General features: G+C 34.9%; 2 protein-coding genes across 9 annotated transcripts in view; one reads left to right on the top strand and one right to left on the bottom strand.

Moving 5' to 3' along the window:
• The window catches only part of LOC110578053 (PARP1 binding protein), a 61,997-nt gene extending 37,274 nt beyond the window's left edge, over positions 1 to 24,723 (top strand). For 3 of the 8 annotated variants that reach the window (XM_044914718.1, XM_044914717.1, XM_021687572.1), the window contains 5 exons: positions 1,498 to 1,681; positions 4,902 to 5,080; positions 6,981 to 7,062; positions 23,560 to 23,695; positions 24,386 to 24,723. In XM_044914718.1, the coding sequence (XP_044770653.1) occupies positions 1,498 to 1,681; positions 4,902 to 5,080; positions 6,981 to 7,062; positions 23,560 to 23,695; positions 24,386 to 24,723 (919 nt within the window). The remainder of the gene's footprint in view (positions 1 to 1,497; positions 1,682 to 4,901; positions 5,081 to 6,980; positions 7,063 to 23,559; positions 23,696 to 24,385) is intronic. The other 5 variants (XM_044914721.1, XM_044914720.1, XM_044914723.1 and 2 more) reach the window with 3 other exon arrangements.
• Positions 24,724 to 25,086: 363 nt separating this feature from the next.
• PMCH (pro-melanin concentrating hormone) lies at positions 25,087 to 26,204 on the bottom strand. The gene is made up of 3 exons (XM_021687573.1): positions 25,956 to 26,204; positions 25,414 to 25,612; positions 25,087 to 25,136 (listed from the first exon to the last, which is right to left on the bottom strand). The coding sequence occupies exons 1-3, from the start codon at positions 26,202 to 26,204 to the stop codon at positions 25,087 to 25,089; spliced, it is 498 nt and encodes a 165-aa protein (XP_021543248.1).
• Between the last annotated feature and the right edge of the window lie 786 nt (positions 26,205 to 26,990).

Raw genomic sequence — 26,990 nt, 5'->3', positions numbered from 1 at the left:
TTTCTTTCTTTCTTTCTTTCTTTCTTTCTTTCTTTCTTTCTTTCTTTCTTTCTTTCTTTCTTTCTTTCTCTCTCTCTCTCTCTCTCTCTCTCCCTCCCTCCCTCCCTCCCTCCCTTCCATCCTTCCTTCCTTCCTTTTAATGAAATGTTTCTCAAGCTTGTGTAGTTGTCAGAATCACCTGTGGTATTTTTAAAACAGTGCAGTTGTTCAGTACCCTTCTCTGCAGTTTGTGATTCAACAGGGTGGGATCTGGAGATGATATTTTAAACAAATGCTGAATATGATTCTGATAATCAGGTAAATTTGGGAGACACTGGTCTAATCATACATTAAGTGTTTCTGCAATTCTTCTAACTTTCCTTCTCTATTTGGAACAACTATTTGAATGTGAACAATCATATTTCCAGTGTTTGTTAGGAAACCTGGCTTCTTCCCCAAAACATAAAACCTGGTAATAAGGCAATGTGGATAAAAACTCTAATTCATAATTTCCTTTATGCCACTATAAAAGTCACAGAAAAGTTAAATAGCATACTCAAGGTAGACGGTGGGGGAGGCGAGGGATGGGGAACTGTTATTTTGTGCTCAGGCAGTCTGACCTTATAGCCAGGCCATACCACCTTCTCATTCAGCACTGCACAGCCTTTCCAGGGATACCTCTAGGGATGGAGATCTTCTGACTTTAAAAAAGAGCCCTCTTCTATTGTTGGATACCTCTAATTTCTTCCTTGCAATAGATCAAAATCCTTCTTCCTATATATTTCTCACATTTTTTTAGGTCAGCCTTCTAGAGCAGGAACTTCAACCTAAATTCATTCAGGTTCAGGCTTAGTATAAAGAAATAATTGATCTCAGGTTTTTTAAAACACTTGTCTGTTGGACATAGTTGGTCCAGTCTTTGGTTTGCTTTAGATCAATATTAACTAGCTTAATCTCGCCTTCCACCTAATAACAGTTCTCATATTAGAATGCAGTGTTATGTTTCAGGTCAGTCCTCACCACCTCCTTCCTAGCCCAGAACGCTCGTGTTCTTGGACAAGCTATTTAACCTTTTTGAGACTCAATTTTCTCATCTGTGATTTAAGGATAATAATACTTATTGAAATGATTTTAAGATTAAAGTAATGTAGGATTCTAGGTATTCAATGAGAGGTAGCGTTTCTGTTACCTTGTATCTAAAGGTACATATTTTAAGTATATTATGTGTGTATAACTGCACCTGAAACTTACTATGTATCATCTATAACTAAAATATTTCCCTTCAGCTTTCAAATCAGGGAAGAAGTAACTTTGTTGAAATGACTTGCTTTAAGAAAAACTTTTTAATTTTGTTGCTCATGGTTCTCATTCTTTTCTTAAATGTGTTAGTTTGATTTATAAGATCAAAGTCATATTTTTTGAAAAGTGTTGATTAACTTTGAGAAGTTTATTTTCAAGCTTATAAGCATATTGTCATTTCTAATGCTATTATAAAGGTGATCTTATTTCTATTTTCAGCACTGCAGGGGGTCGGATACTCTCAGTGATAAAGATGCAACTGATTAAAGGCCAGAACAGCAGGGATCCTTTTTGTAAAGCAGTAGAGGAAGTCACTCAGGATTTGGATTTGAGGATTAAAAATATTATCAATTCTCAACAAGGAGAAGTAGCTGTTAGTACCACTGACATCAGTCCTGCACGGGTAATGAGCTTTTTATTTTTCATTATACTTCTATACAAAACATTATCGCTTCTACTTGTTATAGAAATGTTTTACTATTGCTACTTAAGTCAGAAGAATGTTTTTCCTGTGTTATGAGATATTGAAAATTTAAGTTTCTCAATAGGATTATATAGGATTATGTTTGACTTGAAATAAATCATAACATCTTTGGGCCAAATTGTCTGTATTTGTTAAAGTAGCGTGTTGGATAATCTGCAGCATCCCTTGTAGCACTCGAAATTTATAATTCTTGATGGTTATTAAAGTGTCTTAAAATATTTTTCAATAATTATTCCTATGAAACCATTATTTTTTGCCACTTATTCAAATATGAAATAAGAGCAAGGTTTCTCTGGTTCTGGCCCCAGTACTAGGTACTCTGTAGAACAGCCACAGAAATGGTTTCTATTCAGTTTATTTTTCTTTTTTTTTTTTTTAAAGATTTTATTTATTTATTTGAGAGAGAGAATGAAAGAGAGCACAAGAGGGGGGAGGGTCAGAGGGAGAAGCGGACTCCCCGCTGAGCAGGGAGCCCGATGCGGGACTCGATCCTGGAACTCCAGGATCATGACCTGAGCCGAAGGCAGTCGCTTAACCAACTGAGCCACCCAGGCGCCCTATTTTTCTTCAATAGAATTTTTTCATCTTTATGATCTGTTGTTTTCTACCTCTATTACCAGCCTACTGCAAACATTAGGAATTTCTCCTATACTTAGAAATCTTTTAACTATATATTCCTAGAATGTTTACCTCTTTCTTTTTTTTTTGTACAAACATTGTATACAGTACAATAACTATAGTATTATAGGAGAAATTATCTACCACCTTTTCATCTCTAAAAAAGAATTTGGCAGTATGTATTATAATCCATTTGTTGCAGTTTAATTCAAGCAACAAAAGCCCCTTTTCCTTAGGTGTGATTGTGATAATCAGTGTATGAAGAAAGACTTTTGCTTATGTTTTATTATTCATCTATTATTATTATACATCTATTTTATTTATCATTATACATCTATTATTCATCTATTTTCACGGTCCTTGGGAACAATTTTTAGTTATTTTTCTGTAACAATGCATGTTTTCAGATTAATTGGAAGGTGGGACATAGGGGAGATTCTGGGTTGTTGCCCCATGTGTGTTAACGCTTCCTGTGACTAGCTTGTGTTTCATGTGTGTTAACGCTTCCTGTGACTAGCTTGGCTCAAATGACAACCAGGTTGTTACTATAAGTCTAAATCAGAAACTGTCATACCTCAGGTAATTAAGAGCCCCAGTCTCTGCCATTTCCTGTCACAAGAAATAAAGGTGCAACCTGGTTCTTAATTTTACGTATCAACCAAATCAGAAATCTTTGAAAAATACTATCCAATAATTCTCAGTAAGTTAATATTAAACAATATGGGCTTTTTCTCTGGTACTGATGAAGGGTATATGTTAAGCACATATATTGTGATAAGCCGTTACTATTGTGATAAGCGCATATAATGTGATAGCAATCATTATTGTGATAAGCAGTTTGTTAAAATTCTGGTGTAGCTCTACAGTAGTTTGGTCAGCCCAGTAGAGAAGGGAGGCTAAGACCATGTGAAAGACCTCAGATGAAAGCTGAGGAAAGTGGCACAGCTACAACAGATGTCCCAGAAACTTCGATATTTTGGTGCAATGTCTAACGTACTGTATGGGTTGGGCACTATCGTTCTATCATTACCCCTATTTTACCAGTGACTTAACTGAAGCACAGTGAGGTTAAGGAACTTTCCCAGAATTATACAGTACATACTACTGGTAAGTTGGTATCAAACCTAGCTAGAGATATCTTCAGAGTTTGTGCTTACATGTGTCTGCATATAATATTATATTATCATCTATTTTCCCTTATTCTGTCTAGTCACTAAGTTTTTCTAGCTCTCCTCTTTTAACCTGCTTTTTCTTTATCTGCACTGTTACTGTTTTAGTTCACTGCGACTACCTTCTTCATTTCCAAGCTGGACTATTACAGTCTCTTAATTTGTGGTCCTGTCTCCAGACTTAATAACATTCTTACCCTGGAATGTATTTTATGCATTGCCATCATTTTTTAATAATCTAAATAGGATCATTTATGTTCTTGATTAATAAAGCAAAAGACTTTAACTCTGTAACAGACTGATTTATAATTTCTTTGCTGGATTTATAGAGCTTTCCCAGGTTCATCTCACATAACTCCCTCTCTGTTACCCTGTTCTTCAGCTATATCATGTTAGCCTGGTCCTTAAAAGTGCCATGTTCCCTCCCACCCCTGTGTGTCTCCTCCATGAAGCCATCCTTGATTCTAGAGTAAATTGATCACTACCTTTGTGTGCTCCTCTTGTACCATGTATCCATTCTGTTAGAAATAACACTTAGTACTTTGTAATGCAGTTGTTGGTTACTTACTTATTTTATCAAGGGGACTATGGGTTCCTTGAGGCAGTGGTTTTTACCTTTGTAACCTTAGCTTCAAACACTGTGCTTAGGACTTGGTGTGTACTTATCAATGGATTACTGAATGAATGAATGTCAACTCATTTTTAATTATTGCATTTGAATAGATCTTTTTTTTTTTTAAGATTTTATTTATTTACTAGAGAGAGAGTGAGAGAGAGCATGAGCTGGGGGAGAGGCAGATGGAGAGGGAGAGGCAGACTCCCCACCGAGCAGGGACCCTGCTGTGGGGCTCAATCCTAGGACCCTGGGATCATTACCCGAGCCAAAGGCAGATGCCTAACTGACTGAGCTACCCAGGTGCCTGCATTTGAGTAGATTTTTACCACCATCTATGGGGTTGGTATTCACATCAACAGAACCCCATCTCTCTTTGGTATATAAGAAAGAAAAAATACACAGGGAGGCTAAGTCATTAGGCTAGCTAGGGTCACATAGTTAAATAGTTACTAAATTTTCTGACTTAAAGCTAGATGTTATCTTGACCAGAATCAATATCTTTCTGTGATGATACTATTTTCTGTATTTTTTTGTGCTTTGGGAAGGTGATAAGATTGATTTTAGTATGACTTGAGGGAGAAATATTTCATGACTTAAAGCCATTTCGCATGGTTGATTTTTTATAACTTAAACAAAACAGGAGGAGGAGAACAGCAGCACAAGAAATGGAAAAGAATGGCTGATTGCCCCAACTTTGGTGATTGTTACATTTACTTAGTAGTATTTTTTGTTCTAGCCAAAATCTTATGCCATAAACCATGGCACTGCATACTGTGGCAGAGATACTGTGAAAACTTTACTAGTTCTTTTGGATGAAGAAGCAGCCAGTATGCCTACCAAAAACAAAGCAGAGCTTTTATATGACGATGAAAACACAATTCATCATAATGGAACTTCTATTCTTACACTTTTTAGGTAAGTAATGTGGAAGTGATATGTATGTGAATGTTAACTCTACTCTATAAAGGGAATTAAAAAAAAACCCACCTCATTGATTAAAAAGAAATACATTATGGTAAGACACTTGGAGACTACAGAAAGTGTGAAGAGAGAAAACAAAAGTTAAAGGGAGATTGAACATTTGGATATGGGAAAGTTTTTATAAAAACAGTATTTTGTGAGAATATGACCAGTATTTTTGTTTTTCTTTTTTTGTGCTTGTTTTTTGCTTTGGAAATATTTATTTCCTTTGCTGTGTATGTCAAAAACTTTGGTGACTGCTTTCACTTATATTATCTCAGCCCTCATAACATCTTTCAGTAATAGCCCCACTTCATAAGTAAAAAATTAGACACTTGAGAGACAGAGATTAAGTAATTTGCCTAAGAGAGTACAGTTAGCAAGTAGCAAAAGTGTTGTGCTCCAAAACTTCAGGTCTGTCCTCCAAGTATTGTGCTGCTCTTCATGAGAACAGGAGAGAGCATATACACCAGACTTACATTGGAATTGACATCTGTTGATTCTTCCTTTTATGAAGAAAAATACTTACCAAAGTAGTTTTGGTATTCTGTGCAAGATACTGATACGTTCCAGTTTTAACAACAACTAGGTCAAACATTGAGTAGGTTGGTGATATTTTGCATTAATAAACATTCATTTATAGAAACATGTAAAGTTTTAGAACAACAATTTTAAATCTTATTTAGTACATTGTGGAGAAACTTTACAAAGTCATCCTACTTGTTGCTCTCTTCTATTTTTCTCTTTGAAGAGAAACTTTGCAATGGTTTGTCAGACAGTGTTGTCCTCCAATTTATTTAAATCTCTTCACCAGCTTTCAATGATTATGCTTTTATATTTGGGCATGATGTAATTCACCCATGTTCTACTTCAAAAGTGTTCAAATATTTTCCTAACAACAAAAATTTATTTTATCAATGATTTACGAAAAAAGTGGAAAGAAAATGAATCTTTGTTTTTTCTTCTTTTACCTTCTGTTTAACAAAGTTTGCTTTTTAGGTAAAACATAAATGATTAAATTTTCTCTCAGATTCAATTCTACCATTTTTTAAAGAGAAAGTTATTTTGTGTTTATAGAATTTTATTAAACAAAATCAATCCCTACATCCATTTTAAAGAAGTATTTTTCTCAACCATGTGGCCAAAGATATTTCAATTGTTTACAGTTACCTTAGCATTTGCAATTGTCATTGTGCACACAAGTGCCAATTCATGGTAAAGTGAATTTTTTTCGTGGTCTGCATTAAAATGATAAAATTAAGGACAATGTAGTGTATGAATATGAGTCAATGTAAGGTTATAAACTAGTGGTTCTTAGAATAGACTCTCCTTTATTCTTATATAACAGTCTTTTGAGTTAAAGAGGTTATGACTCTGGCTCTGTTAAACCAGAAAGGAATTTATTGAGGAATCCAGGTTTGTCTGGCTCCAAAGCTCCAGTATCTTTCTCCATTGTACCTTCTTTGACCGTCCTATTTCTAAACTGTATTGAATTCCCCTGCTACAGCACTTGTCCTTTTTTATTTTAAATTTTAGTTGTGTGGATATCTTATTTCCTTAGGCTTCAGGATGCCTGAATTCAGGGCAGTGAATGAATCTACTTTCTATCCTTCATAATATCTTGCACAGTGCCTTACATATATTAGAAACTCAAATATGTAGTGACTGAATTAATTAACTTAGCAAATTATTAATATTTAGAACTCTCAATAGTAACTCTGACACTTTTATGCAGTATTATAAACACCTAGATTTAGTTGTCTTTTTATTTTATTACTGCTTTTGGGTAAAGGAGGGGCAAAAACAAGTTAAGAAGCTACTCTTGTTTATACATTTTTGCTTTTTTTGGACTTAGATCTCCCACACAAGTGAATAATTCATCAGTGAAACCCCTAAGAGAACGCATCCATAAGTCAATGCAAGAGAAAAAAAATAAGGTATAGTTTAATGTACTGTCATAAAAATGATAAAAATGGTTTTATTTATAGAAGAAATATAGAAACCTGAACTGGATATTATAAATATACATTGTACATGGAACAATAGGAATTAAATGGAAAATGAGTTATGACACTGACATATAGAAACTTTCCTTTTATAAAATCTTGGCTAATTAGTCTTTGGCTTATTCCATTTGCTGGACCTAAAATAAGGAAAGGAATAAGCACTTGCTATTGTAAGTGTTCAATAAATATCTATTCAGTGAATGAAGGGGAAAATAAGACATGATTTTCACATTTACATTTCTCACATTTTAAAGTGAATCTTGAGAGACTATATAAATTCCATTTTGTTCCTGTCTGAAAACATTATGGCAGAATATCATTAATTGTAGATTAAGACAAGAAGAACATTTCACATTGTTTATTGACTAGAGCTATTCTTTATATTTTTATATCTTTACTTGATTTGAACTAAGTTTTCCTGTCCTCATTTCAAACATTTGTGCCTGTAAGGAGCCAATAATATGTTTTTTAAGTGTTTAAAATTTTCTTGGTCTTATTTTTCAAAAAGAAACTTGGTCTTAACTCATTCGGCATACATTTATTGAGCATCTACTATGTGCTAGATATAGATACTCTTCTATGGTTGGAAATTCATTCATTTGTTCAACAAAATTTTCATGTAAAATTTACAATTACCTTAAAGTATCAAACAGTTATTCATCTTGATACAACTTTGAGAACTCTATTTTGTATGCTCTTTATATTCTCATTTGGAAAGTTAGTCCCAATTAGCAAAACTCTTAGTTATCATCTGTTTTATATCCAAAACCCATTTAGTTTATATTAATAAGTCTTGTCTTTCTTTTGGTTATTTTTAGTTGTCAGTACTTAATACCTGTGGAATACATCAAAGTGTTTTATACAATTTTTCTATGAGTAAAATTTGTTAATCCTTTGTTATAATACATAAGTACTTATAGTCAAGGCATAAGATCTTTTTAAAAAAAATCCATTCTTTGGACTTTATTATAACCAGAAATGTAATGTGTAAATTCTTTAATTTTTTTTCCCTGCTATGGATACTGACAAACTTTAATATTTTCATTTAAAGATCATTGGGATAATACCCTCTAGTTCCATCCATCTTGCAAATGGCAAGATTTCATTTTTTTCTTGATGGCTGAGTAATATTCCATCGTATATATATACCACATCTTCTTTATCCATTCATCTGTTGATGGACATCTGGGATCTTTTCATAGTTTGAACTAGAGGGTCTTATGCTAAGTGAAATAAATCAATGAGAGAAAGACAATTATCATATTATTTCACTCATGTGTGGAATTTAAGAAACAAAACAGAGGAGCATAGAGGAAGGGAGGGAAAAGTAAAACAAGACGTAATCAGAGAGGGAGACAAACATAAGAGACTCTTAACCATAGGAAATAAACTGAGGGTTGCTGGAGGCGAGGGGGATGGGAGAATAGGGTAATGGGGTGATGGGCATTAAGGAGGGCACATGATGTAATGAGCACTGGGTGTTACATGCAACTGATGGATCACTGAACTCTACCTTCTGAAACTAATAATACACTATATGTTAATTAATTGAATTTAAATTAAAAAAGATCATTGGGGTATTTTGTTAGAATTAAGTAAATCAAAATGAAAAACTCTATTTGAAGAATAAGAAGGTTGTTTTTTTTTTTTAGAAACTACTAAGAGTCAGCTAATTACTGTAAAATGTATAGACTAATTTAGAAAGTTTTGGGAAGTAGAGGAGAGATTGTCTAATACAGTCTCATTTATAGATGTGGAGACCAAAATCCTGAGAACACACCTTATCCAAGATCTCATAACTACGATGAAATGTTTTATGCCAGTGTGCAAAGCCATGGTTAAATACTAATGAGATTATAATTACATTGCTTCCGTTACCTAATAGTGGAGCTGGCTTAGTCTACTTGGCTCTGACACTAAAATGGCAATAGAGAGAGGAAGGAATTTGTATTTATGATTGTATTTTACTGTATAGTGGTCTTTATAAAAGCAAAGTGTGAAAATAATTGGTTTAGCCAGGTATACAGCTGAACCATAGTCAGCTAAAGTATTTTGTTGGAATAACAAAAAATGTTACTAATACTTACTACTAAGTAACTATGGAAAAGTAGTTTAACAGCTTTTTGTCTTATTATCTGGTTACTTTTGCTCTTTTTGCATATAGTTCTTTTTTTAGTCATGGAAAGATTATATGACCTACACTTGAAATAGTGTCTTGGAAAGAGCACTTCAAAAATAGAAAATATTAAGGAGGGGCACCTGGGTGGCTCAGTCGTTAAGCGTCTGCCTTCAGCTCAGGTCATGATCTCAGGGTCCTGGGATCGAGCCCCACATCGGGCTCCCTGCTCCGCGGGAAGCCTGCTTCTCCCTCTCCCACTCCCCCTGCTTGTGTTCCCTCTCTTGCTCTCTCTCTGTCAAAAAATAAATAAAATCTTAAAAAAAAAAAAAAAGAAAATATTAGGGAACTTAGAATTTTGATGTTGTAGATGGTAATTGTGACGTATCCATGTCATTATTATATGGGGCAAATTAACTTTTCTTAGATTTTAGTTTCTCATTTATAAATAAAAACAGATACTCCTCTGATCACAAAATCTTGTAAAACCATATTCATTTTAAGTCCTCGAGTTTTATTTCCTACTATTGATTATTAGGAAACTTGTCCATGATGGTCAAATAAACTCCCTTGTGATGGAAATCAGAAGGTTCTTCCGGAACCTTCATGGTTTTGATAGGAACCTTTAGAGAATGTTTACATCCCATTCCCCACACCCCCCATTCCAAGCAGTTTATACAAGTATCCTCATACCTCTTTCTTTTTTTAAATTTTTTTAAATTAACATATAATGTATTATTTGTTTCAGGGGTACAGGTCTGTGATTCATCAGGCTTACACAATTCACAGCACTCACCATAGCACATACCCTCCCCAATGTCCATCACCCAGCCACCCCATCCCTCCTATCCCCCTCCACTTGAGCAACCCTCAGTTTGTTTCCTGAGATTAAGAGTCTCTTATGGTTTGTTTCCCTCTCTGGTTCATCTTGTTTCATTTTTCTCTCCCTTCCCCTATGATCCTCTGTCTTGTTTCTCAAATTCCTCATATCAGTGAGGTCATATGATACTTGTCTTTCTCTGATAGACTTATTTCGCTTAGCATAATACTCTCTAGCTCCATCACATCGTTGCAAATGTCAAGATTTCATTTTTTGATGGCTGCATAATATTCCATTGTATGTGTGTGTGTGTGTGTGTGTGTATGTATATATATATATATATATATACATACACACACACCACATCTTCTTTATCCATTCATCTGTTGATGGACATCTAGGCTGTTTCCATAGTTTGGCTATTGTCTCATACCTCTTTCTTAAAAGATTTTCAAAAAGATACCTCCTTATATCCCTATAAATTAATTAGGTTTATTCCTTTCAGTTTGCACATTGGGCACAACTGGAAAGTCACATGTACAGGTCTTTTCTTTATTCTGAGTCTAATGTTTTTGCCCATATACATACAATTATACATAGAATAATCAGGATTAACTAATTAAGAAACTTAAGTGAACTGATCAGGAAAATACTGGATCTTTAAAACATGGTGTAGCTGGGACAGTGAAAATTAGGGCTCAGGTAGTGTGAAAAATAGACTGGCTATAACTCTGGTACCTTTGTAAGCAGTCAGGCAGTCCAATGCTTATGGTGTTAGAAAATTCTTAATTAGATATCCAAGTTTAACGTTTAGAGTCTTAGAAAACTCTGAGTATATCCAAATTAAAGTGGTAGATTGAGCTTAACTCATAGAATTTCTCTCCCCTTAAAATGTCTATAAAATAGTAACAACTAGCAAAAACATTCACCAAGAACAAACAATGAAGAATAATGCAATTAGATACAATAACTTCAAAAATGATGGCCAAGGAAAGAAAAGATTTCGGAGGGAAGAGGCACAGCATGACTTAGTGACTTAATATAGCCCCAGTCCCTGGATACTCTACTAGTGAGTTGACAAATCCTGAGAATTATCACTAATACTTCCCAAACTGGGGAGCCACCTAAGTGTGTGTATTCTTTTTTTTTTTCCCCTTGTCAGAGAAATAGTAGAAGTGGCAATTAGATAGTAATGTGGCTTAAATGTGAAAAATGAACCCTGGAACTTATGCACTAACACAAATGAAGCCTCCAATGTCACATAATGAAATGGGGAAGTTATCCAAATGATCCCCTTCCATTTGAATGAGATATAGTGGCTAAGTAGAGGGAGTAAACCTTCTTTTTTTTTTTTTTTTTAAAGATTTTATTTATTTATTTGAGAGAGAGAATGAGAGAGAGCACATGAGAGGGGGGAGGGTCAGAGGGAGAAGCAGACTCCCTGCCGAGCAGAGAGCCCGATGTGGGACTCGATCCAGGGACTCCAGGATCATGACCTGAGCTGACGGCAGTCGCTTAACCAACTGAGCCACCCAGGCGCCCCAGGAGTAAACCTTCTTATAGTACATATAATGTATAATAAACTCTTAAGAGAGAGTGTAGAACCCAGAAATATTTTCAAACTCTTTCCTCGGCTGAACGCTACTTCTGCCTCCATCACTCCTCAGGCTACTGAAAAATGAGGACTAACAGAAAGTATGCAGCCTTCAAAATGTAACTGAGGAGAAAATAAAATGCTCTCAGATAAGGAGGGAACAGAATCAAGAAATCACTCACAGACGTGGAGGCTTCTGTGTTGAACTAGGATATAGTAGGTCATGGCAGAATACCATTTCTGCTATAATAACAAAATAAAAAGCAGATAAATAGGTCAGAATATATTTTAAAGACATAAGAAAGCTGTGTAAGCAAAGCAGTTTAAGTAAACTAAAAATCGGAGGGGGGTAAAGTCCTGAGGTGAGCAGCTTATTATCGGCTGCTTTCTTCCCTGGGATTATTTACCAGTTTTAGGTATGAGCCAAGGATTGATGCTGGCCCACGTGAAAGTCCTCTAACTGAGGGAAAGAGGAACCAACAAATATTGTGGGTATCTTGAGGTTCTGGCAACAATTTGGAAACTTTAGGAGCCCTGAATTCACAGTTATTTTTACCTATTGCACATATGCTGGATTTTGAAACTGAGTGGGAGGCTAAGAAGCTTCAATTTGGTAAACTAAAATCACCTATGCTCTTGAGATAGCTAGAATACAAGGCTCTACTTGAGGAGTGGGATCTGCCTTCAACACATGGCTGTCTCCTTTCACATATTTGTCATATTCGGAAATGAAGTAAGATGGGAGGCCAAGAGCGTAATGTAAAAACCTCTGAAGGGCAGACTGAATCCTCCAGACTTTTAGGTCCGAGACGATAGAAATCCACAAAGTTCTTGACTGAAAGCCTGGGAGGGTCATTCCCAAGGAAGAGATAAAAACCAGAAGTCAAAATGTAATTGATGACAAGTGCAACCTAGCTCTTAGTCAGCTCAGTCCCTGACTGCATTGAGGTTATCAGCCCTTTGCTGTCTGCTTAATAGAAACAAAGGAAACCCTTCTAGATAGAAGAAGGTTCTTCATCTGGAGCCTCTACAGTTTTTTTATACAGTGTCCAGCATGAAATAAAATATACTGGACATGAAAAGAGATAGGAAGATTTGTCTTTTAATTAAGATAGAAAACCAATAATAGTGGCAGACTTACAAAAATCCAGGTATTTGAATTAGCTGATGAGGAATTAAAAATTTTTCAACATGTAAAAGTAATTATAGGAGAAGACAGGCAAAATGGATGAAAAATTGCGGAATTCCAGCAGAGAATTAAAATCTGTAAAACTGTATAGATATTCCAGAACTGTAAAAACTTATCTGAAATTAAGAACTCATTACATGAGCTTAATAGTAAGCTGGACAGAGCATTAGGTGGCAAACCTGGACTTGAAGATGCGTCATTAGAAAAATTAGAAAAAGTCTAACATGTGCCTAATTAGAGTCCCAGAATGAGAGGAGAAAATAGGAAAGAAATGGTATCTCTAGAGGATATAATGATTGTAATTTTTTTCCAAAGCTTAATTGGTTCTTTTACATCAGGTGGTAGAAGACATGGGGAACAGATGTGAGGTCTTTTTTACTAATATAAAGTTGCATATGGGTTCCAATATTACAGACCCAGCAAATAAAAAATGTCCCAGAGTCCTTTGAGAATCCATTTGCAGCACATAAAAGTGCCACAGGGTGGGGCACCTGGGTGGCTCCGTTGGTTAAGCATCTGCCTTCGACTCAGGTCATGATCCCAGGGTCCTGGGATTGAGCCCCACATCAGGCTCCCTGCTCAGCGGCAAGTCTGCTTCTCCCTCTCCCTCTGCACATCCCCCACCCCCCGGCTCGTGTGCGCGCTCTTGCTTTATCTCAAATAAATAAATAAAATCTTTAAAAAAAAAAGTGCCACAGAGTATAGATGATAAAGCTTTGTTCTAGAATAGTGCTCTCCAGTAGAACTTTCTATGGAAATGTTCTGTGTGCTAACACACAAGCATTTGAAATGTGGCCATTGCAACTGAGGCAGTGGATTTTTAATTTTATTTAATTTTAATTGATGAACGACATGTGGCTAGCATATTAAAACAGTTGCAGTTCTGGTAGATTAGAGATACCTACAAAAGGAATAATGGGAGACCAATGAGTAGAGGAAATGGTGCTCTGTGTGAGATGAGAATAAGATTTAAATAGGCAGAGAGAATGGAAGAGAGACTTCCAGGCGGAGCAAATAACCTGATGAAAGTATTAGATTATATCACTCGTATAGACTATATATTGGGTAGTTGTACAAAATAAGTGAATAAATAGTGTGGGTCAAGTTTAAGGAAAATATGGCTTTTGTGGTTTTAAGGAACAGTTATTTTTTGTAGGGCTTATTGTAAGGATATATGTATGAGAACCTGAGAAAGGTGGACTATTTAAGAACTTTAAAGGGCCGGTGGATATAATGGGGCTTAAGGATTCAGCTGCATGATTCTCAGTACGTAAATGTGATTTAGGTTTTCTCTGTGTATATGCATCTCTCTTGTTCTTTACCAAATGGTTTCACCACTCTGTTGAACAGAGTAGAGTTTACTTTGTACATGTTTTTCTGTCTCAAAGCTTTTGTCCTCGGGGTGATTTAGCTGTTCTTTGCCAGTCTGCTTCTCTCATTTCTGTATCATATGGTTTTCTTTCTCTCTGTTAAAGAGTAGAATCCATTCTGTAAATCTTTTTTCTTCCTCCAAGCCTTTGCTTACTCATGTCTGTGTTCCCTCATACCTTCCTCTTGCATATATCTGTTATAGTCTTAAAATTTTACTTAATTAATTCATTCAGCAAATATGTATCAAATGCCTCCTGGGCTATGTCCTAGGCACTGGAGATACATCAGTGAACAAAACAGGCAAAAACGCCTGCCCTCTTGGACAAGTCTTCCCCAGGTATTTGTGGGGCTGGGGTACAAGAATTTAAACAGAAGTCCTTGGCCCATCCCTACACCCCCTTTCAACCCTTGTTCTGTTCCACACCCTTAGGGATACTCCACCAAGAGGTGTGCACACTCTATTCCCCATAACCCTCGCCATAAATAGTCAGCCCTTGAGCCTAGAGGAAGAGGCCAGTGCAAGTCCAGTAAGGAGGGGAGGGCCACAGGAAGGCTGGAGCAGGTCACCACCAGTTGCCAAACTAAGGGTTTTGTTCGTGGAGCTTACATTTTAGTTGGGAGAGGCAAATAATGAACAAAATGAACAAGTGAATTATGTGGAACATTAGAAAGTGCTGTGGAGTGAAATAAAGCTGGGGAAGGGAGTTAGGACAGTATGTTCCTGTGTGTGTGTTTTGGTTTTAGTTAGGATGCTCAGTAGAGGTCTCTGAGAAGGTGACATTCAGTAAAGACTTTAAGAGAGTGAGCAGCTTTTTTCATTATAATGGATATGGGATGTTTTTATTAGACTGAACTAAAGTTGAATTCATTGGGCTGAAATAATGAAGTTGGTATTTATTGAGTACCTACTAAGTGTCAAGTGTTATATTAGACATTTTATATCCTTCATCCCAATTAATCCTTGTTCAATTCTAGAAGTCATCATTTTCTAGATCTTATAGTTAGTAAGTAAAAGAGCAAGGATTTGTATTCAGGTATAAGACTTCAAAGACTTTATGCTGTTTACAAAGAGTAAATAAAGGCATAGTAATTATAGTGAAGAGTCATAAAAAAAAGTAATGCTACTATTTAGGTTGAAAAAATTATCTTTCTGCTATTTAACAAAATTAATGAAATTTCACTGATGAAGAAATGGATTATTTGATGTATTTACAATCCATATACTATGAAGGGTAGCAAATCTGTTCTTTTGAAAAGATAATAATGTAAGAATGAAAAGATAAATTTAGAATATTTTCAGTTCCATATTTAATAAGTATGTTGAGAATAATCTCCTTTTTCAAACTTGTTGATATATTTATCAGCCTAATGGGGCTTAGCACTTTCATTATCTTATTAATGTAGCTAACTCCAGGAAAGACTGTGACTTTATAGTATTTTGACTCATTTGTTTTAACTTAACTGGAGTCAGGCTTTCCTATGTGAAGTACTATTTTCCTCAAACTGGGAACCTACTAATAATTCCAATTTAAAAAGAGCTTGTGGCAAAAGGACTTTTCCAATTCTTGGCAAGTTTGAAGTTCATTGCAATTTTACTGTGGATAGAAATCTTTCCAAAGGGGGGAAATCACTCTACAAAGGAAAATGTTCAATCCTTTTCTCTCATGTGACTTGAACGTAAAATGATTTTAACAGCCATGTATGAATCTGGACATTATTCTTAGTTGTTTAGTACTTCAAAAGCACTTTCAAGAGGGAATTGTTTTGCTTGTTTGTGATTCCAAATCAAATACACAGAGAGATTTGGAAGATTTGCAACAGGAAGTAATCTCGGTTCTATGTAGCCACTAATCCTGTGCGAAAAATTCAACTTTTATGAGCAAAGGAAAAGCAATCTCTGTTAAGTTATAAATAAAAGCCAGTGCAGCTTGTATTGTTTTAATAACTAAAATGAAGATGCTGATTATAAGTTCAGTTTTTGAGTTGCATTCCTAGAATAATTTTAGAGCTGGCCTGGTCCTGAGGAATCTAATTTAACAGATTTCTTACTCTACAGAAAAACTGTTTTCAGAGATATTATTACATTAATTAATTGCATGGTATCTACATGGATCTCTAGAACATGTATAGCCCTCTCAAATTTTTAACTTTATTTAATTCTGACAGTTCTGTGAGATAAATATTATTCCCATTTATGTGTGGATAAGTGAGAGAGGTTCAGAGGTTTACCCAAAATCATTTAGTTTATAAGTGATAAGGCCAGTATTAGAACGCAGGTCTTTTAACTGCAAATCTGCTGCCTTTTCCATCACATCATTGTCTTTTTGTGCTGATCTTTTTAGCCAGATATCACATTGTTGGCTGCAGTCAGGTTCATGATCAATGAAAATCTCTAGGTCTTTTTCATATGTTGCTTTTAAGTCAGGTTTTCCTCACCCTCATCTGTAACTGATATTTTTACCTTAAATACAGGACTTTGTTTACCCTCACTCATTTGCATCTTATTGTTTTCTACTTATGGTTCTAGCTTTCTGACATCTTTTCAATCTTGAGTCTGTTATCCAATTTATTATTTCTTCCAGCTGTGTGTCAACAGCAGATTTTATAAGTGGAATGTCTTTGTAATTATAGGAGCCATCTTAGTAATCTCTTTAGTATTCTATGTGTGTATAATTGGAATTAATAAGTCATAACTGATAAAAAATGATTTTTGTACAGGGCAGGGAAAAGAAAACTCATATATAATCTTTTACAAAAAGAAAAAAAAATACCTTCAATGTAACTACTCAGTTATTTCTTTTTTTTCTGGATAAATTTTGGAATTTAGTTAATACTGGTGTACAATTTTTATGAACAATATCAGTAACAACAAAAAATCTCTTGCAACAATATAGGTGGTTATTGATAAAAACTATGAACAGGGTGTTAAATTAGGAAAGAAAGGAGTGCAAGAGACATAACAAAAGGCAAATGAGCAAGCTTGAATTTGATAGGTACAAATTCAAGGTACATAGGTACAAAATATAAGAATTAAAAATTATAACCAGGAATCCTGGAGAAATTTCAATTTTTTAAATAGAATTAGCATAAATCTGAAAAATTTGAATGACTGTAAAATATTTGTGGGCAGTAAAGTTGAGGGGTGAGTTAATTATACATTTGTCAAACACACAGAATGTACAACACCGAGAGTGAACCTTAATGGAAATTATGAACTTTGGGATAATGATGTACCATGCATTTGAGCACCTGAAAGATATCAATGATAAATAACCCTCCTTCAATTTCCTTGTTCTTCAAGTCAGGTAAAATTAAAATATTTAAGGTTTTAATATGCCATGCAAACAGGGGCAGCTGGTCAATTACATGTATATTTACAAATAACAAGAGTTTTACTACAGGGGATGGAAATTTTAAGCTCTTTTCTCCACAAGTGACTCAATTCTGACTACTCTTGTAGTGCTACATTCCCAGTAAAGAGAGGGTTATTAATTTGATTGATCAAAAATCAGTGATTGGACCACACTGAGTACTGGACATTCCTTATTTTGTCTTAATAGGAGTGAAACAGAACATGGCTATTTAGAAAGTTCTGAATCACACTTATACTGACTTTGTGTGTTTAATTGCACTGTTTTGTTTCTTATTTTAAAGAGTACGTGACCCTAAAGTATGTGGGTCTTTAGATCAATTACTTTTACAATACCACCCAAGTCTTTTTGTATCACATAACTTTCATCTTCAGTCATTTTCAAAGCTCTCAGAAAAACAATTTGAGGTAAATGTAATAAATTATAAGATAGAAATTTTCAATGTCAAGGTATGCTATTATTTTAGTATTATAGTAATATACATTTTTTTTGCTTTTTAAAAAATTTTATTATGTTATGTTAATCACCATACATTACATCATTAGTTTTTGATGTAGTGTTCCATGATTCATTGTTTGTGTATAACACCCAGTGCTCCATTCAATATGTGCCCTCTTTAATACCCATCACCAGGCTAGCCCATCCCCCCACCCCCCTCCCCTATAGAACCCTCAGTTTGTTTCTCAGAGTCCATAGTCTCTCATGGTTTGTCTTCCCCTCTGATTTCCCCCCTTCATTTTTCCCTTCCTACTATCTTCTTTTTTTAACATATAATGTATTGTTTGTTTCAGAGGTACAGGTCTGTGATTCAACAGTCTTACACAATTCACAGCGCTCACCATAGCACATACCCTCCCCAGTGTCTATCACCCAGGCACCCCATGCCTCCCACCGCCCACCACTCCAGCAACCCTCAGTTTGTTTCCTGAGATTAAGAATTCCTCATATCAGTGAGATCATATGATACATGTCTTTCGCTGATTGACTTATTTCGCTCAGCATAATACCCTCCAGTTCCATCCACGTCATTGCAAATGGCAAGATTTCGGGATTTTTTGATGGCTGCATAATATTCCATTGTATATATATACCACATCTTCTTTATCCATTCATCTGTTGACGGACATCTTGGCTCTTTCCACAGTTTGGCTATTGTGGACATTGCTGCTGTAAATATCAGGGTGCACATACCCCTTAGGATCTCTACATTTGTATCTTTGGGGTAAATGCCCGGTAGTGCAATTGCTGGGGAGTAGGGTAGCTCTATTTTCAACTTTTTGAGGAACCTCCATACTGTTTTCCAGAGTGGGTGCCCCAGCTTGCATTCCCACCAACAGTGTAGGAGGGTTTCCCTTTCTCCACATCCCCACCAACATCTGTCGTTTCCTGACTTGTTAATTTTATTTATTTATTTATTAAAGATTTTATTTATTTATTTGACAGAGAGAGAGATAGCGAGAGCAGGAACACAAGCAGGGGGAGTGGGAGAGGGAGAAGCAGGTTTCCCGCCGAGCAGGGAGCCCGATGTGGGACTCAATCCCAGGACCCTGGGATCATGACCTGAGCCGAAGGCAGACGCTTAACGACTGAGCCACCCAGGCGCCCCTGACTTGTTAATTTTAGCCATTCTGACCGGTGTGAGGTGGTATCTCATTGAGGTTTTGATTTGGATTTCCCTGATGCCGAGCGATGTTGAGCACTTTTTCATGTGTCTGTTGGCCATTTGGATGTCTTCTTTGGAAAAATGTCTGTTCATGTCTTCTGCCCATTTCTTGACTGGATTGTTTATTCTTTGGGTGTTGAGTTTAATAAGTTCTTTATAGATTGTGTATACTAGCCCTTTATCTGATATGTCATTTGCAAATATCTTCTCCCATTCTGTCGGGTGTCTTTTGGTTTGGTTGACTGTTTCTTTTGCTGTGCAAAAGCTTTTTATCTTGATGAGGTTGCAATACTTCATTTTTGCCCTTGCTTCCCTTGCCTTTGGCGATGTTTCTAGGAAGAAGTTGCTGCGGCTGAGGTCGAAGAGGTTACTGCCTGTGTTCTCCTCTAGGATTTTGATGGACTCCTGTCTCACATTGAGGTCTTTCAACCATTTGGAGTCTATTTTTGTGTGTGGTGTAAGGAATTGGTCCAGTTTCATTCTTCTGCATGTGGCTATTTAATTTTCCCAATACCATTTGTTGAAGAGACTGTCTTTTTTCCATTGGACATTCTTTCCTGCTTTGTTGGAAGATTAGTTGACCAAGAGTTGAGGGTCCATTTCTGGGCTCTCTCTTCTGTTCCATTGATCTGTGTGTCTGTTTTCCTGCCAGTACCATACTGACTTGATGATGACAGCTTCGTAATAGAGCTTGAAGTCCAGAATTGTGATGCCACCAGCTTTGCTTTTCTTTTTCAACATTCCTCTGGCTATTTGAGGTGTTTTCTGGTTCCATACGAATTTTAGGATTATTTGTTCCATTTCTTTGAAAAAAGTGGATGGTATTTTGATGGGGATTGCATTGAATGTGTAGATTGCTCTAGGTAGCATTGACATCTTCACAATATTTGTTCTTCCAATCCATGAGCATGGAAGTTTTTCCATTTCTTTGTGTCTTCCTCAATTTCTTTCATGAGTATTTTATAGTTTTCTGAGTACAGATTCTTTGCCTCTTTGGTTAGATTTATTCCTAGGTATCTTATGGTTTTGGGTGCAATTGTAAATGGGATCGACTCCTTAATTTCTTTTTCTTCTGTCTTGTTGTTGGTGTATAGGAATGCCACTGATTTCTGTGCATTGGTTTTGTATCCTGCCACTTTACTGAATCCCTGTATGAGTTCTAGCAGTTTTGGGATGGAGTCTTTTGGGTTTTCCACATAAAGTATCATATCATCTGCAAAGAGTGAGAGTTTGACTTCTTCTTTGCCGATTTGGATGCCTTTGATTTCTTTTTGTTGTCTGATTTCTGTGGCTAGGACTTCTAATACTATGTTGAATAGCAGTGGTGATAGTGGACATCCCTGCTGTGTTCCTGACTTTAGGGGGAAAGCTCTGTTTTTCCCCGTTGAGAATGATATTTGCTGTGGGTTTTTCATAGATGGCTTTTATGATATTGAGGTATGTACCCTCTATCCCTATACTCTGAAGAGTTTTGATCAAGAAAGGATGCTGTACTTTGTCAAACCCTTTTCTGCATCTACTGAGAGGATCATGTGGTTCTTGTTCTTTCTTTTGGACGTAAGTATCCTAAGATTACCATTGAACTGTTGTGGTTCTTATGCTTTGATATTTTTATAAATAATATATTTTATGGTGAATAAAGTGGTTAACTATTTCCTTTCACATCTGAATCCATTCTCAGTATTTTAAGAATCCATTGCCTTGCAATTCTGGTTTTCTGAAATTACCCTACTGTCACTGAGGCTCACGAATTTCTCTATAGGAGACCTGAGAGAGGAAATCTATGTAAGGAGGGCTATGACACTTGTTTTATGACTGTATTTACATAGCAAGGAAAGGTTTTTACTTAGATGTTTGTCAAAAATTACTAAAAATAACACAGCTTTCTAAGGAAATGTTTATTTTTGCTGACCATGAGATTGAGAAAACATCAATTTTCTGTCCTAAATAATATAATTATTGTATTTTTATTTAGAATGTTCTATGGGGTTGCTGATAAAGATTTTGTGGTGGGATGCTCAAGTTCTCCAAGCCACTCCCAGGTGCATTCACTATCTGGGTACCACGAAAGTGATCCTAGCCAGCCACTTAGCATTCATTTGCCTTCATGGTCTTACCATGCTCTTTATAAGTCATTATGGGCAATAAGTTTATAATTCTCTCTAAGCAGTCATTCTGGTGAAATGAAAGAAATGTTGTGTAATGTCACAGATAATAATAATGATGATAATAATAATAATAAAGATAACGTCAACAGTGCTGGTTTTGCAGATAGCAATAAAAGGTTTTTGATAATGTTATTACAGTACCGACGTGATATAGTATAAACTTTACAGAGTTCATTTTATTAACAAAAAATATTTTAATAACTTTATCATTTGCTTTAATTCTGTTTTTATGGAATTAATAAAGTCCAGAAAGGTCTAGTTAAAACCTTTGGTTCTATTTTAGGGCATCTCATGACGGAAACTGTATAATAGTAGTTGTATTCATAGAGAGTCAAGAAGATATCGTGTTGTAGTCCATCATCCATAATCAAGAGCTTACTCTCTTATACTTTTTATTTTATTTTTTATTTTTTATTTTTTTAAAAGATTTTATTTATTTATTTGAGACAGAGAGAATGAGATACAGAGAGCATGAGAGGGAGGAGGGTCAGAGGGAGAAGCAGACTCCTCGCCGAGCAAGGAGCCCGATGCGGGACTCGATCCTGGGACTCCAGGATCATGACCTGAGCTGAAGGCAGTCGCCCAACCAACTGAGCCACCCAGGCGCCCACTCTCTTATACTTTTTAAAATAGTTTTTGGTCGAATCATGGAACACTACATCAAAAGCTAATGATGTATGGTTACTAACATAACATAATAAAATAAAAAAAATAAATAAATAAAATAAAACCAAACATAAAAAAAAATAGTTTTTGATCTTTAACATTTTCAAATTTTTTTCAATTTTGTGAATTTTTGTGCTTAAAATAGAAGATATCAAATTCCAATTGTCTAAATTTTCAAGGAAATTAAACATAATTTTTAGTGATCTGGGAACTGGAGCCAGAAGGATATAGAACTTGATACCAGAAGAATATAAAATTTGTCATCCTGGAAACACTTGCTTTTTTTTTTTTTTTTTTTTTAAGATTTATTTATTCATTTGAGAGAGAGAAAAAGAGAACAGGTGAGAGCGAAAGCATGGGGGAGGGGCAGAGGTAAAGGGAAAAGGAGAGAAGCAGACTCCCTGCTGCCTTGGAGCCTGACCTGGAGCTCAATCTCAAGACCCTGAGATCATGCCTTGAGCTGAAATCAAGAGTTGGGCAGTTAACCAATTGAGCCACCCAGGCGCCCCGTGGAAACACTAGCTTTTATGAAGCAACCGGATTAACCTAATTTCTTTTAAACTGTAGTCTGTGGATTTCACTGCCATTATCTTTGCTAACATCTAAGTTGGTTAATGCAATGACCCCTCTGAATGTATAACATAATATTTAAATACTGAATATGAAATATAAAATTATGCTGTTTCAGACTTTATGAACAACGTATTATCAATCAGTATTTTGTAAGTAATTTCAGCATAATATAGTTATGCTTTGAAGTGTTAAATTTTTGAATTGTTGAGGTCTTCTTTATTTATTCATTTATCTGAAATTTAAACATCTACTTCTGAAAAGGATTTGACATCTCAATTTGAAGATATCTCTCCATGATAACTGAATGTCATTACACATCAGCTGTAATTATTGAAATTTGCATTATCCATATAGATTACTTTGTTCTGAAATTAATTTCTATCCCTAAAACGGCCACTGGTTTTATGTTTGCAGAATACATTTCCAAAATTACTTTTTTGACATCCTTTTTTGTGGTTGAGAATTAAATTTAGCTTTCTGATTTTCTCCTACTTATGATCTTTGAAGATAAATGCAAGAGTTTATTTTGAATATTTGACCATTAAATCACTTGGTCAAATCTTCCTAGAATGGTATATTTGAATTGTCTTTATTATTTTCCTAAATATGGAAGTAGTCACATATTCTGGAGTCTAAAATTGATTTTTCTAAACTGTTAAAAAGTATAAAAAGTGTGTGTAAAGCTGGTATTACTGAAAAGAACAAAAATGCCAGTGTAACAATGGATGAGTTTGTAAACTATGAAACATCAAGGGTTAACAGTTTCCAATGAATAATGGAATTTTTAAGGGAAATTTTATATCTTGATTACCATACAGTGTATTTCTATCTGGATGAAAAAATAAATCAAAATAAATCAAATAAATTGCGTACTTTCTTCTTTCTTCCTGTTACTAGATGAAACAAACCTTAATTAGATCCCAGTTTGCTTGTACTTATAAAGATGACTGCACAATAAGCAAGGATAAGTGGAATGATGTTAATTCAGCATCCAAGCCTTTGTATGTACTTCACATGGAAAATGACCTTTCTGGTAATTGAGCTTTTTTGAGTAATTAAATAACTATTTAATTCTAGTATATTAATTGTTTTTTTAAAGATTTTATTTATTTGAGAGAGAGACAAAGCACGCATGCACACGAGAGAGAGCATGAGCAGTGGGAGGGGCAGAGGGAAAAGCCAGCTCCCCCCTGAGCAGGGAGCCAGTGTGTTGGCTTGATCCCAGGGCACTGGGGTCATGATCTGAGCAGAAGGCAGATGTTTAACTGACTGAGCCACCCAGGCACCCCAAATTGGTTTTAACTTAAGTAAAACGAGATTTTGTTTTACAAAGTATGAAATGTGAAATGTAAAGGTTTATATTTTTAAGACCTGGGTTTATTTAAAAAGTTAAATCTAGGGACACATCTAAGGAAGAATAGGACACAGTTTGATTTAACTAAATGTACTTAAGAAATAAGTTGTAGCATTTAAGGATTAAGTGTCATGCATTCAAAGAAAGTAAATATTTGTTGTTTGCAGGGATAAAAAAATGATATGGTAAAATGAAAAGTAGTGTGCTAGTAATGTAGCTGTATTTGTTAATCATGTGACTTACAGCATTATGTGATTGCAAATAAAATTTTTGAATATTCTTTAGCGATTTTTGAAGTTTACTGTAAAATTTTCACATGTAATTCTAAATATTATGTAATTTCTTTCCTCTTTTCATCTTGCATAACAGAAGGTATAAATTCATCTGTTGGAAGGCCAACAATTGGAACAAGTTCTGGAAATGTTCATCTGGACAGAAGTAAAAGTGAAAAACTAACAAGAAAATCAAGTAGTCAGACAGGAAATAAAAGCTCAAAAAGGAAACAGGTGGATTTAGATGATAAAAATGATCTCTGTGATAATGGAAATGAACCACCTCAACATAAAAATGTTAAGATACCTGAGACATCAAACAATTTCCAGAATAAATTGTGTGGCAAAGTAGCCAGAGTAGCAAAAAACAAGTGTACAGCCAAGCACAAATTGATTACTGGCCAGACAAAGTTAACTCAATTTTTTAGACTATGAATTTGTTTTTTATGTGCTTTAGATTTCTGTATATATTAAACTATTCACCAAAGCCATCTACTTAATTTTTAAGAGAGCAAGGTATAAGTTATGATTCTTTATTATATTGGTCTGAAGTGTATATAAGGTTAGTATGTTAAGCATTTACAAAATACTAGTAAGTCGTAATTATGCAGAATATTCACAAAGTTTAATGCACAGATCAAGCATATCATTTAGGCTACAGATATATGTTAATAGCTGCTTTCTTTTAAAACAGACATTTAAAATAATATAAGTCATAGTAATGTTAAGGGCTTTTTCCCTAACAGACAATTACATGATCTTGTTTTCTTCAGAAAAGATGATGTGGTCCAACAGGTTTCAGACTTGCCAACAAGGTCGATAGACTCTTCCCAGCATGCACCTGAGCACTGGAGGAAAAAAAAGTTTAAATTGTTTAAAGCACTATTATTATCACACAAAATTTATTAGAAAATAAGGGAATGGATCTAATATAGCTAATTCTGAATAAATCAAAATTACAGTAACTCTTAAATGCCTTTTAATCCCACATCTTTGGCAGGGGTCACTTAATTGAACCATGGTCTTATTTGATTTTCTTAAGATTGGATTCAAATCCAGTTAAACTCAGAGTTCTATTTTTATGGTATTAAGATATAAGAATTGAATTTTAAAAAAACTACTCACTGTCAAAATCTCTCCTTCCTATAGGAAATTTAGCTGAGTTTTCTTCATCCCCAATTTCTCTCTTTTCCTGTGTTGATTCAGTATTCTGAACTCCATTCTCAGCTGGAAAAGCTACAGATCCTTTTAGTGCAAGATAAGGTTTTATAGCCAGATTCAGTGGCAGACCATTATTTAAGAAATTATGTTTGGAGCCTGTGTTCTGTAAAGAAAAGGTTGATTTGTGCTTTAGCTGTCTTACTGGTAATAGAACTATAATATATTTGTATAATATTCTCATTGATCAATTTAAAGATGCTCTGCACTGTTTTGACTCTAAAAATACATTAGATACAAATTTTGGGGAAAAAAATCTTTTGGATAAGAAGTGTTGTCCAGAGTGGAAGAAAAACGTGGTATGTATGCAATTTCATCAGTTGTCCTAAAGAATAGTGTGACTGTTTATATATACTTCTGTTTATAAAAGTATCAATTTTACTTTCAAAAGTATCATAAAAATCATTCAAATTTCCATTGAAGAAAGGATAAGTCACATTGCCACTCACCTTTGAATTTTTGTTTTCCTCATCACTCGTGAAACTGCTCTCATCATTTTTATATTGTTCCAGAGAAGGAGCAACAACTGATTTTTGTGGAGTATCTTCCTTCTGAAAGGCTTTCCCCAGCCGGAATGTATTAAATACCATGTCATCTTCTAAATTTCTTATGGACTTGGATGCTGAAAGTAAAATGCCTTGAGAAAACAGAGAAAAAGTTAGTATTAACAGGTAGGAAGAGAGACTCATTTTTGCCATTCTTAGTTTGATGTTTGCATAGAGTCAAGTAAGGATTTGTAAAATGAAGAAAAATTTCTCAGTCAACCTACTTTGTAGGTGATTCCTACCTTTATATATTTTCCAGCTTGAATAGAAAGCACTTCAAAGACGTAGACTTTCATCCTTTTAGAAATGGCTCATCAGATAGAGGCTAACCTCTTGTACAGCTGCTAATACCTACATTGTGTTGGTTTCAGTGGCATATTGTTTATTTTGAGTGCGAATTTTCTCAGAATCTGATTAAGATCCTTGGTAGAATGCTTTCTGTCGAGTAGATTACAGTCTCTTGAAAATGGATTGTTATTAAGGAACACCATAGGATGCCAGGCTCTCCATATTCTTATTGTTTTCTTTTGTATATTTTCTGATTATGTATGATATTAAAACTAAAGTTATATTATTTAAAGTTGATAAGGATAAAAGTGTTATTTACTTTTAATCCTGATTAAATCAAAATAATCTTCAAAAGATTTTCTTTCATAAATGCTCAGTTTAGTCTTTGGTGATTAAAGTATATATGCCTGTCAGTGTGAACAAAAAGTCATTCATGATATATCAAAAATTGTCCTGTCAGGTGTGTTTTACCTCTGCATTTACAAAAGGATATTATTGACATTTATTAATGATTTCACAATTAATGAATAAGAACTCCATGAAGAGAATATTCATGTGTTCCATAAATATCAATTTTGGATGAATATGTTGTATGATTCTTAATTAAACATTTCACAATAATTTCTCATTTTGACCCCCCAAGTAAGATAA

This window comes from Neomonachus schauinslandi, chromosome 5 (assembly GCF_002201575.2).
Source record: "Neomonachus schauinslandi chromosome 5, ASM220157v2, whole genome shotgun sequence".
NCBI classification, from domain to species: Eukaryota; Metazoa; Chordata; class Mammalia; order Carnivora; family Phocidae; genus Neomonachus; species Neomonachus schauinslandi.
Note: the sequence above shows the minus strand (reverse complement) of the source record. Positions and strands in the feature narration are given on the sequence as shown.

What these genes read in the sequence shown, in the direction of transcription:
- PMCH (XM_021687573.1), bottom strand. Translation starts at nt 26,204, where the DNA reads ATGGCAAAAATGAGTCTCTCTTCCTACCTGTTAATACTAACTTTTTCT. An exon ending in AGGAAAACAAAAATTCAAAG is followed by an intron (nt 25,613 to 25,955) that starts GTGAGTGGCAAT and finishes TTTTCTTTACAG; the next exon opens with AACACAGGCTCCAAACATAA. An exon ending in AGGAAGGAGAGATTTTGACA is followed by an intron (nt 25,137 to 25,413) that starts GTGAGTAGTTTT and finishes TTTTTCCTCCAG; the next exon opens with TGCTCAGGTGCATGCTGGGA.